Below are 12,931 nucleotides of genomic sequence, written 5' to 3' on the forward strand. Positions count from 1 at the left end.
ATTAGCAGCTACCAGAGTCCAAGTCTATTGATGTATTCAGGGAAGGATGTTGAAGAAAAAAAGTTCCCACTTGATAAAAGAGGAACAGATACAGAACATTACACGCCTCAAGGAAATTAGAAACAGTCTCACCTCCTTTTCCATAAAATCAAATTCTGCAGCGCAGGTGTACATTAAAGTATGAAAATCCTTGTAGCTGAAGAATTTTGACGTTAGAAGATTGCCAATGTGAGCCTGGGGGGAAATTAAGAAAGATGGAACTAAATTAGATGATAACTTATAAAAGTTCACTTTAATCATGCGACTTAGAGACCAAAGCAGGCTGCTAGATACAAGAGTTTATTCTTGACGCTACCAAAGAAGCTAAGCAAAACTGAACTCTTTCTTTTTTCTACCTCACAAAACAACGTTCTACTTGAATGTGGACTCAATGGGAAAACTGAATTACTTCGAAGAAAGAAAGCAAGCTAACAAAAAGTCACATGCAATATACCTTTAGGAACAGTTTCTCAGGCAGAGCAGCTCACTTTTTTAACTACTTTGGTCATTTCTCATTAGGACAGTTTTAAAAAGAAGTCATACATTGTTACTGTCTGTCTCCCCCTCTAGACTGCAAATTTGTTGTGGGCAGGGAATGTGTCTGTTTATTGTTATACTGTACTCTCCCAAGGGCTTAGTACAGTGCTCTGCACACAGTAAGTGCTCAATAAATATGACAATGAATGGATTGCTTAGTTCTCAGTAAAAATAATCTCTAGAATCAAAATAATTTCTATATAACAGGTAATTTACCAGTTAACCTGTACCAGTAAGCCTCTCCCTCCAGACTGGAAGCTCCTTGTGGGCAGGGATCGCATCTACCAAGTCTCTTAAGTGCTCTCTTCATCATCATCATGAATGGTATTGAACGCTTGCTATATGCAGAGCACTATAGTAAGCACTTGGGAGAGATGGCAACACAGAGATGGCAGACATGTTCCCTGCCCATGAGCTTACAGTCTCTACACACAGTAAGCTCTCAATAAATACCATTCCCTGATTGACTGAGTGTTGGTACACGTGATCCCTGCCCATGAGGAGTTTACAGGCACCCTGAGATTCTGGAAGTTATCTGCTACCTTTATAGGTGGAGATGATTCAGCCACATATATGCTATTATCTTTCCAGACATGGCCGGCAATGATGCACCAAGGCAGCCGTCACAGGGGTTGCATTTATATTTCCTCTCAGACTCTGGGATTATCTGTAAATCTTTCATATTCTTATGCATTTATGCACATAGCTGTAATTTATTTATATTAATATCTGTCTCTTCTTTAAGACTGTACGGTCCTTGTGGGCAGGGAATGCCTCCCAACTCTGTTCCACTGTACTCTCCCAAGCATTTAGTACAGAGCCCTACATACTGTAAGCACTCAATAACTACCACTGATTGACTGATATCCTACTGTGTAACGGTATTTCCCCAGAATTCAGTGAACACTAGGTGCAGTTGATGTGATATGGTGGGAAGTAGCAACTTAACTTTACTGATCTATACTTCTCAGTGCCTCGATTTCCTCATCCACAAGACAGAGATAATAGGCCTGTTCTTCCTCCTACTTATAATGTGCCACCCTTGGGAAAGGAATTCGGTCTCATCTGATTAGTTTGTATCTAGCCCAGCACTTAGTACAGTGCTTGGCACGTAGCAAACACTTAAGTACCACAATTATTGTCATTATTTTGTCGGGCTGTGGTTGCAGTTTAGTTCCCTGAAACAATACTGCAGTCACGTGTGTCTGTGCAGGAGTCTACCTCATCTGCAAGATGATCCTCCATTAGTTATTTCTCCTGGCTATCCTTTGGATACGAGCCTATTACCGCAGCTTGTTGAAAGCAAAATGACATGGTTTTGACAGATGATCGAACCATTTTCTGAAAACTGAAATTTTCTTGCCATACGGGTTATCTGTTTTTATCATCACTTTCATCAAACAAATCTCTGCTTTTGCGTGTGACATTAACTGACATTATCTTCTGTTGTCTGAGACAGAACAACACCGAATTTTCCCTAGCTGGCTCCAGAACAGTTCTAAATGACTGACTGGTGTGAAGCTGCTCTGTCAGTGTTTGAGATCAATACAACCTGATATTATTTATCCCTTAGTTTTGTAACTTTTTTTGGTAGACTTTGAGCTCCTTTACTAATGCAACATTTAGGAAGAAAAAAAAACACGGCTTGGACCACCCTATGATCCGACCAAAGCCAGAACAGCTGGAAAGACCTCCACTTAATAATGTTGGCTGCAAACCCTAATCAATCAGTGGCATTTACTGACCATTTACTGTGTGCAGAACACTGTTCTAAGCACTTGGGAGAGTACAATTCAGTACAACAGAGTTAGACACGATCCCTGCCCACAAGGAATTTCTAGTCTAGAGCAGGGAAGACAAACATTAAAATGAAGTACTGATATGTACATAAATGGTGAGGGGCTGAGGATGGGGTGAATAAAAGGCATATATCCAAGTGCAAGGGAAATAAAGAAGGGAAAGGGAGTAGGGGAAATGATGGCTTAGCTGGGGAAAGCCTTGAGGGTAAGATGTGATTTTAGCAAAGCTTTCAAGGCACAGAGAGTGGTGGTCTTTAAACTCTTGGCCGCATCCTGAGCCGCTGAGAGGACCTACATGAGAGAAGCAGCACTGCTCAGTGGAAAGAGCACGAGCTTCGGAGTCAGAGCTCATGGGTTCAAAACCCGGTTCCACCAACTGTCACCTGTGTGACTTTGGGCAAGTCACTTAACTTCTCTGTGCCTCAGTTACCTCATCTGTAAAATGGGGGTTAAAACTGTGAGCCCCCCGTGGGACAACCTCATCACCTTGTAACCTCCCCAGCGCTTAGAACAGTGCTTTGCATGGAGTAAGTGCTCAGTAAATGCCATCATCATTATTATTATTATTATGAGGCAGAATTACTTGCCTTCCAGTGTGCAGCAGGCTAGAAACAGTGCTTAGTGTTTGTTTTACCTCCGCTGCGTCCCATCAGTAAGCCACAGTTGACCGATCATTCTCCACACTTGTTGAAACAAGGCAGAGAGATAAACTCTCAACGGTGCACCTGGGAGTCTCAGAGCACGACTAGACTATAATGGAATATGGAATATTGTGGAATAAGCTGCATTTCCCAGCATCAGGAGAGAGTGTGATCTCTAAGGGAGAGATCAAACCATGGAAAACTGCATTCCCTTCTTGCGAAGGAGCTAAAATACACTTACATCATCTGTGACACCGAGGAGTTTAGATGTCAAGGACTTCAGAATTACTGTTCCAAACAAGCAACCGGTTCCTTGAAAGACCTACAAAATGACAACACGGTGGAGGGGATGGACATACAGATATTTTACCAACACAGTAATCTATGCTAATAATCGAATCCACAACTTAATAGACAAACTGAGAAGCCATGGCCTAGCGGATACAGTACAGGACTGAGACTCAGAAGAGTCTGGGTTCTAATCCCAGCTCTGCCACTCAGCTGCTGTGTGACCTTGGGCAAGTCACTTAACCTCTCTGTGCCTCAATTACCTCACCTGTAAAATGAGGATTTAGACGCTGAGCCCTATGTAGGATGTGGGCTGTGTCCAACCTGATTATCTTGTCTCTATCCCAGCACTTAGAATAGTGCTTGACATAGTAAGTGCTTAATAAATATCATATTAATATATATATATATATATATATATATATATATATATATATATATATATATATATATATATGTACAAATGTCCTGAGGGTGGTCATGAGTAAGAACACAAATGCTGGTGATTGTGAATAATAATAATAATAATGATTGTATTTGCTAAGGGCTTACTATGTGCCAAGCACTGTTCTAAGCACTGGGGGGGATACAAGGTAATGAGGTTGTCCCCGAGGGGCTCACAGTTTTAAACCCCATTTGACAGATGAGGGAAGTGAGGCACAGAGTAGTTATGTGACTTGCCCCGAAGTTACACAGCTGACAAGTGGCGGAGCCGGGATTGTCTCGGGAGGTTTTCACTATAGGAAGTGGCATGGCCTAGCTGTGGGATTTGGAGGGGGGAAGGAGGGAGAGTGAGAGTTCTTGGCCAGGAAATAGCATGAGTGAGGGGACAGAGGCAGGAGAAGCAAGAGTAGGGTACCCTTAGAAGCTGAGTTTGGGAGGAACAAAGAAAGCAAGTCCTGACGCTGACTGTGAGGAGAGCTTAGATGACAGAAGAGATGGGGGCTCGGTGAGGCATCAAGAAGATGAGCAAAATAGTAAAAATTGTGGTATTTGCTAAGCACTTTGCTGGGGTAGATACAAGTTAATCAAATCAGACAGAGCCCCTGACCCACGCAGGGCTCACCCTAAGGGGGAGGGAGAACAGGTAATGAATTCCCATTTTACAGTGTGCAGTGTAAATTGTAGGGGGGAGGGGTTGGCGGCAAAGACCCCAGTGAGGAAGCTAACACAATAATCTAGCGATGAAGAAACTGGAGCACGAAGCAGGGTAATAATAACAATACTGATAATAATAATAATGATGGCATTTGTTAGGCGCTTATTATGTGCAAAGCACTGTTCTAAGCGCTGGGGAGGTTACAAGGTGATCAGGCTGTCCCGCGGGGGGGCTCACAGTCTTAATTCCCATTTTACAGATTTAAGTGACTTGCCCAAAGTCACACAGCTGACAAGTAGGGGAGCCAGGATTTGAACCCATGACCTCTGACTCCAAAGCCCGGGCTCTTTCCACTGAGCCATGCTGCTTTATATCATTTATAAATGCTATAAATGATAGCACTTATTAAGTGATTAGTATGTGCAAAGCACTGTTCTAAGCGCTGAGGAAGTTACAAGGTGATCAGGTTGTCCCACAAGGGGCTCACAGTCTTAATCCCCATTTTACAGATGAGATAACTGAGGCACAGAGAAGTTAAGTGACGTGCCCAAAGTCACACGGCTGGCTGCTCGCGTGGAGAAAAGGGGCCGATCTGGGAGATGTTATGCAGAGAGGAGCTGGTGAAAGAATGGATGTGAGAATTGAAAAACAGTGTTTGTGTTTGAAAAACAGTTGGCAACTCTGCCAACTTGGAGGGTGGGGGTGGCATCACTGAGATGGTTAATAGAGAAGGAGGAATGGGTTGGTTGGGGGAGGAGGAAGATGATATTAAATATATAGATATATCTATGTTTTAGATATATTTAGTCTGTGGAACTGGTGAGACATTCAGGTGGAGATGTCCTGAAGTCAAAGGAGATGATGACGATAATATTAATAACAACAATAATTTCATACATTAAGTGCTTACTATATGCCAAGCACTATACTAAAGCCTTAGGTTGTTATGCAATAATCAATTAATTAGTGGTATTTATTGAGCACTCACTGTGTGGAGAGCACAGTACTAAGCACTTGGGAGAGTACAATACAACAGAGTAATACAGTCCAGCCCCCAAGGAGTTTGTGGAATAAAGAGGGAGGCAGATAGTAAAATAAATCTCAGATAGGAGAAACAGGAGAGTGTAAGGATAAGTATATGAGATCTGTGGGGCAAATATCAAGTTCTTAAGGGACATTGATCCAAGTGCACAGGTCAATCAAACATATTTATTGAGCACTTACTGTGTGCAGAGCACTGTTCTAAGCACTTGGGAGAACACAATATAATAGAGTTGGTAAACGTGTTCCCTGTCCACAGTGAGCTTACAGTCAAGAGGAGAAAGCAGAAGGGAGGGCAAAGATGGGAAATGAGCGCTTAGGTAGTCCTTATTTTTCCTTTAAAGAATCCAATGGGTCCCCAGTCAGGACTGGTTGCCCTGGGAGGTGGAAAACTGGCAGGAATGGAGCCAGACTGGAAGTCCTCAGGAAGGGTAGACTGAGTCTGCATAAAATGCAAACCAGAGACAATGCACCTTAAATGCTCAAGTCCAGCCCTTTCACTGACTTCCAAGGATTTCACACACCTGTGTGAAGGCCAGACACTTTGCTCTTGACCTAGAAAGGAGGCGACCCCAGTCTTCTAAGAAAGGAAGGGCAGATGGCCCCGATTCAACCCTCCTTGCAAACAGGTGTAAGACATTAATCAGACCCCAAACATTGTGAATCCAAACAACTTCCTACCCATCATGCAGCTGCTGAAATAATAATAATGATGGTATTAAGCGCTATGTGCAAAGCACCGTTCTAAGCGCTGGGGGGATACAAGGTGATCACGTTGTCCCACGTGGGGCTCACAGTCTTAATCCCCATTTTACAGATGAGGTAACTGAGGCTCAGAGAAGTTAAGTGACTGCAAGTCCACAGCCTTTTCTACACATCCAACAGAAACACCACCAATCGATGGTATTTATTGAATGCTTTCTCTGTGCAGAGCACTGTACTAAGCACTGAGCACTGTACTAATTCCAGCCTAATAATGACCTGTATTCCCAGCTGACTGAAGGATAGCTGCTGCTAAGCAGCAGGCGGGCTCAGACAATCAGTAGCCAGATGACAGTTTGGGTCAGGTATAGGTACGGTCAGCTGGCTCTAGGGAAGGAGGTGAGAGAGGGAAGGAAGGGAAAAAGGGGAGAGAGAGGAGGGATGAACAATGAACGAATGAGACAGAAGCTGACGACTCCAGGATGCCTGGGGAAGCATTGGCCAGGGCCGTGCTGCGGCTCATCCCAAGACAGGTTTGCCCCTCCCGTCCTGCTACCCACAGCCGCTTCCTTCCCCTCGCTTCTGCTGACCCATTCAATCCCTCCCTTCACCAATCTACCCCGAGGGGAGGAGGTGGAGAAGACAGGATGGCCACTTCTTCTGATACAGAGGCAGCCACCCTGCAGGAGAGACCACAAATACTCAAGAGCTTCCCCAGCCTGGCCCGTGGCCATCAGCAGCAAATGTGAGGGCAAGAAGCCTTTCTTTGTGTGTTCAGGGTGTGGGCGAGTTCTACAGATTAGACCCACGCCGGCACCTGATGCCTACTGCAAACGGGCAAATCGGCAAGTAGCTATTTCTGATATTAAAACAATTGTTCGGCAAAGAATCCTCCCCTTTGAGTTGCATTTAAATTGATTATTTTTTCTTCGGGAAGCCTTTAAAGAACAGACAAGAGAGAGGTTTTGTAAATTTGATTCTTACCCACATGCCAAGTTCAGATACATGCACCTTCAGGATATTTGATCTCACTGCAAGGATACCCTATAAAAGAATTGTAAGTTTAATATAAAAAAACTCCAAGTGACCCAACTTATCCCACCTTGATTACTGTTCCAGCCTCCTTGCTGAACCTCCCAGCCTCCTGTCTCTCTCACTACTCCAGTCCATACTTCACTCTGCTGCCCAGATCATTTTTCTACAAAAATGACCAGGAAAAGTTTCCCTGCTCCTCAAGAAACTCCGGTCATTGTCCATCCCCTTCTGCATCAGACAAAAACTCCTCACCAGGGGTTATAAAGCACTCGATCACCTTGCCCCCTCCTACCTCTCCTGCAACCCAGACTATACACTTTGCTTCGCTAATGCTAACCTACTCACTGTTCTTCAGTCTCATCTATCTCGCCGCCAACCCCATCGCCCACATCCTGCCTCTGGCCTAGAAAGCCCTCCCTCCTCAAATCCGACAAGCAATTACTTCCCCCACCCTCAAAACCTTATTGAAGATACACCTTCCCCAAGAGGCCTTCCCTGACTAAGCCCTTCTTTCCTCTTCTATTCCCTTCTTCATCAGCCTGACTTGCTCCCTTAATTCATCCCTGCCTCCCAGCCCCACAGCCCTTATGTAGATATCTGTAATTTATTTATTTCAATTAATGCCTGTCTCCCCCTCTAGACTTTAAGCTCGTTTTGGGCAGGGGCTGTATCTGATTACTGTTATATTGTACTCTCCCAAACACTTAGTACAGTGTTCTGCATACAGTGAGCGCTCAATAAATACATTTGAATGAATATCTACATGCATTAGACCTATGGGAGACAAAGCACAAAATACAAGTGGTATTTTAAAGCTGAGTGACCTAGGAAACTCAAATACACATATATAAAAGCCTCATCTAACATAGTCATGGAATAATAGTAGTCAAAGTAGTGACAGTATTTATTAAGCACATACTGTGTGCAGAGCACTGTACAAAGCTCTGGGAAAGAATACACATTTTACTATTAAACACAGTCCGTGTTCCTCCAGGGCTCACAATCTACAATAAAAGTAGGGAAGGTTCAGAAACAGAGTAGAAACACCACGTTACGCCGAACCAAGTTAAACGAGAAGCAGCGTGGCCTAGTCTTCAAGTCAACTGTATTTACTGAGCACTTACTGTGTGCAGAGCACTCAACTAAATGCTGGAAGAGTACACTACAACAGACACATTTCCTGCCCAGAATGAGTTCACAGTTTAGAGGAGGAGACAGCCATTAATAAAATGAATGAAATTACAGATATGTACATAAGTAGTGAAGAAGCAGCGTGGCTCAGTGGAAAGAGCCCGGGCTTTGGAGTCAGAGGTCATGGGTTCAAACCCCGGCTCCGCCAATTGTCAGCTGTGTGACTTTAGGCAAGTCACTTAACTTCTCTGTGCCTCAGTTACCTCATCTGTAAAATGGGGATTAAGACTGTGAGCCCCCGAGGGACAACCTGATCACCTTGTAACCTTCCCAGCACTTAGGACAGTGTTTTGCATATAGTAAGCACTTAAAAAATGCCATTATTATTATTATTCTTAGTCGAAAAAGCAGGGGCCTGGGAATCAGAGGACCTGAGATCCAATCCCGACGGCACCACTTATCTGCTGTGTGACCTTGGGCAAGTCATTTAACTTCTCTGCACCTCAGTTTCCTCATCTGTAAAATGAGGATTAAGACTATGAGTTTCACCTGGGTGTGGACCGTGTCCAACCTGCTTGGCATGTACCTATCCCAGCATTCAGTACAGCGCCTGCCACACAGTAAGTGCTTAACAAATAACATAAAAAAAACTGAGTCACTGCATAAATGGGAATTAAGGTTTGGACTCTCTTACTCTCAAATTCTCCTAACTGAAAAAGCATTTTTAAACGGCATTCCATTTTGATGAGTAGAATTTTTTTAAAATGGTATTCGTTAAGCACTTACTACATGCCAGGCACTGTTCTAAGCTCTGGGGTAGATACAAGCTAATCAGGCTGGATACAGTTCATGTCCCACATGGGGCTCACAGTCTTAATCCCCATTTTACAGATGAGGTAACTGAGGCACAGAGAGGTTAAGTGACTTGCCCAAGGTCACACAGCAGACAAGTGGTGGAGGCGAGATTAGAACCCAAGTCATTTCGACTCTCAGGCCCGTGTTCTATCCGCTAGGCCATGCTGCTTCTCATTAAGATGGATAGGTTTTTATCCAGCTAGTTAAGATGAATACGTTTTTAGTTAACTGGGTGTACCAGAATTTGTGCCCCTTTGACTTCCTTTCTGTTTCTGTGGATGTTTTTGTGTACTGCCTGGAATCCGTCTCTCTCTGACTCAAGTCCTAGCAGGGAACAGTCTCTTCCCATCACCCAGTGCTATTTCCTGCTGCTTTAGCTCAGCAAGAGAAATTTACGGCTGCCTGAGGTTTTTGTTAGCTATAGGCTAAAATGTTTCTGTTTAGATTCAAAACCTTCTCCAGGAGGGCTTTGAGAAACCAGGCAGTGATTTAACAGGCAGCCCCGTAATCCTCATGGAGGGGGAAGGAGGGAATTGTGCTAAAAAAAAAAATCAATTTTACATAAAGTCAATTTAAGAGATAGGAGCAAAAATATAGGATATAGCTTGCTATTGATTGCATTTTATGTCTGCCAAAGCAAATAAGCATTGCAATTTAAAGGTTGGTCAATTTATCTACACTATTATGCATATACAATAAAGCATTTAAGGGGAAAATAGGATACTGTTAATGTCTGCAGATATTCCTTCATTTATTCAATCGTATTTATTGAGCACTTACTGTGTGCAAAGCGCTGAATTAAGCGCTTGAGAATTTACACCTGTAGTAAGATAGATCGGGCTAATCTTTCGGAGCCCAAGTCAAACAGGTGCTTTTCAGAAACATAGAATTGGGTGCACAATCAAATGATCATTTTCCCCAGCACTTAATACAATGCTCTGCACACAGTAAGTACTTAATGAATACAAGCTACTGCGATTACTACTCCTATCGATCAGTGGTAGTTAGTGAGCGCTTGCAGTGTGCTCTGCTGTATGGTTGAGAGAGAATAATATAACAGAGTTGGTAGGCATGTTCCCTGCCCAAAACGAGCTTAATAAAGTTGATGGCATTCTTTCGTTCCAAACAACAGCCTCATCATGCTAGATTTGGAGTTCACTTGAGCAGGCAAGAATAGTACGCAGTATTTCAAGGTAGTGTTGACTTGGGGACAGTGAAAGCAAAAGGTTGCTACACACTAAGGATATGGAATTACAAGGAATAACTGGAACAATAAATCAATCAATATTGATTGATTACTGTGTGCAGAGCTCTGTATTAAGTTTTGGGGATGACACAACACAGTTGATACACCAGATCCCTGCTTTTAAGGAGTATGCAGACTAGTGAGTGAGACCAACATTGAAATACATTACAAATGGGGGGAATGACAGAGTAGAATATGTATATAAGTCCTGTGGGGCTGAAGGTGGGGTAGGCATCAAAGTGTTTAAAGGGTAACAATAATAATAATCATAGCATTTGTTAAGCGCTTACTATGTGCCAAGCACTGTTCTAAGCACTGGGTACAGATCCAAGAGCATAGGTGACACAGTGGCCTAATGGATAGAGCACGGGCCTCGGAATCAGAAGGATCTGGGTTCTAATACTGGATCTGCCACTAGTCTGCTGTGTGACCTTGGGCAAGTCACTTCACTCCTCTGTGCCTCAGGTATCTCATCTGTAAAATAATAATAATAATGATGGCATTTATTAAGCACTTACTATGTGCAAAGCACTGTTCTAAGCGCTGGGGAGGTTACAAGGTGACCAGGTTGTCCCACGAGGGGCTCACAGTCTTAATCCCCATTTTACAGATGAGGGAACTGAGGCACAGAGAAGTTAGGTGACTTGCCCAAAGTCACACAGCTGACAATTGGCGGGGCCGTAATTTGAACCCATGACCTCTGACTCCAAAGCCCGTGCTCTTTCCACTGAGCCACGCTGCTTCTTGTAAAATGGTGATTAAGACTGTGAGTCCCATGGGGAACAGGGACTGTAACCAACCCAATCTGCTTGTATCTTCCCCAGTGCTTAGAACAGTGCTTGACACAGAGTAAGTGCTTAATAAATACCACAATTATTAGTATTATTACGGGACAAATTAAACAAGGGAATGAGGGCTCAGTCAGGGAAGGCCTATTGGAGGAAATATGATTTCAGGAGGGCTTTGAATCTGGGGAGAGTAGCAGTTTGTCGGATATGAAGGGGGATGGAGTTTCATGACAGAGGGAGGACATGGGCAAGGGATCAATGGTGAGACAGATGAGACTGACATAAGGTAGGATAAGGAGAGTTAATTAAGTGCCTTAAAGCTGATGGAGAGGAGTTTGATGCAGGGGTGGATGGGCAATTATTGGAGACATTTGAGGAGTGAGGAGATGTGGCCTGAGTGTTCTTTTAGAGAAACGATCCAGAGATCAGAGTGTTGTATGGACTGAAGAAGGGAGACCGTGAGTACTTGGATCTGAGCAGTATCAGTTTGGATGGAAACTCTTCTAGAAATAAAAGTTTAAAGGCCCTGGGAAAGAATCCAAACTTTGATTCATTCATTCAATTGTATTTATTGAGCGCTTACTGTATGCAGAACACTGTACTAAGCGCTTGGAATTTTCTTTTCTTTTCAGATTAAACTAGCCGTGAAACAGAAACTTAAAGATGCCCCTAGTAGGAGAAACATGACTACCTAAATACAGCATTCTTATTACACTGAGATCCTCAGACTACGCTATTCTTCAAAAGAGCAATAACACAGGCAATATGAGCTCCTGATCTTACACATGTCTGATTAGACAGTCCGCCTCCCCACAAGTCCTCTAGAACAAAACCGCTCTACCCGCTAAATGATTCTGCAAAGTTCCGAACAAGAGAAAACAGAAGGCGGACAATGAAAATTAGGTTTCAAACTCTGGGTGCCAAGAGGAAATAAATATGAGCAATACGTATGTGTTTACAGTTAAACATATGTAAATAACATACTGCATCCCCAGCCATCTGTGCTTGGAATTCTATTCGCAATAAAATAAATTATTCGCGATGATCGCCATACCCATATGGACAAAATGATTCCTTCACAGCTGTAGTTTTTTAATGGTATTTGCTAAGCGCTTACTAAGCACTGTGGAATAGACGCAAATCAGGCAGGCTGGATAGAGCCCCTGTCCCACACTGTCTAAATGAGGGAGAACAGGTAGTGAATCCCAATTTTACAGCTGAGGAAACTAAGGCAGAGAGAAGTTATGTGACTAGCTCAAGGTCACGGCAGAGAAGTGATGGAGTCAGAATTAGAACCCAGGTTCTCCGACTCCCAGGCCAAAATTCTTTCCACTAGGCTTCCCTTTCACAAGATATTCCTCAGAACTGAAGAAAAATTCCTGACAGGAATTAACCCTCCAGACAGAACCCGAGTATTTCTTTGGAATGAAATTCAGCCCAATTCTACCTGTAAAAGAGCGTTTAAGGACCTCATAGCCACCTAATTCCAAGACTACGGCTGCCTGACATCCCAGGACCCAGGCCAGTTCCACATCAGGCGAGTGGAAATCGCTGCTGCTTCAATCTGATGATTTTGCTTGGGAAGTAACCCTGCTCCATCCTCCATAGCCTGGCCCTCCCCATTGCCCCAGGTTTCCACTCTCCTTCAGCTACTACCTCTACGCAGATGACTCCTAAATCGACTTCCCCAGCCCTGACCTCTCATCTGCTCTGCAATCTTAAAACTCAAT

General features: G+C 43.6%; 1 protein-coding gene across 1 annotated transcript in view; it reads right to left on the bottom strand.

Moving 5' to 3' along the window:
• DPY19L1 (dpy-19 like C-mannosyltransferase 1) overlaps positions 1–12,931 on the bottom strand; it is a 114,647-nt gene that overhangs the window by 23,072 nt on the left and 78,644 nt on the right. The window contains exons 12-14 of the mRNA XM_038761986.1: positions 7,131–7,190; positions 3,258–3,338; positions 133–234 (exon numbers count right to left, since the gene is read on the bottom strand). Coding sequence (XP_038617914.1) covers positions 133–234; positions 3,258–3,338; positions 7,131–7,190 — 243 coding nt within the window. The remainder of the gene's footprint in view (positions 1–132; positions 235–3,257; positions 3,339–7,130; positions 7,191–12,931) is intronic.

The sequence above is a fragment of the Tachyglossus aculeatus genome, chromosome 2, assembly GCF_015852505.1.
Source record: "Tachyglossus aculeatus isolate mTacAcu1 chromosome 2, mTacAcu1.pri, whole genome shotgun sequence".
In the NCBI taxonomy this organism is placed as follows: domain Eukaryota; kingdom Metazoa; phylum Chordata; class Mammalia; order Monotremata; family Tachyglossidae; genus Tachyglossus; species Tachyglossus aculeatus.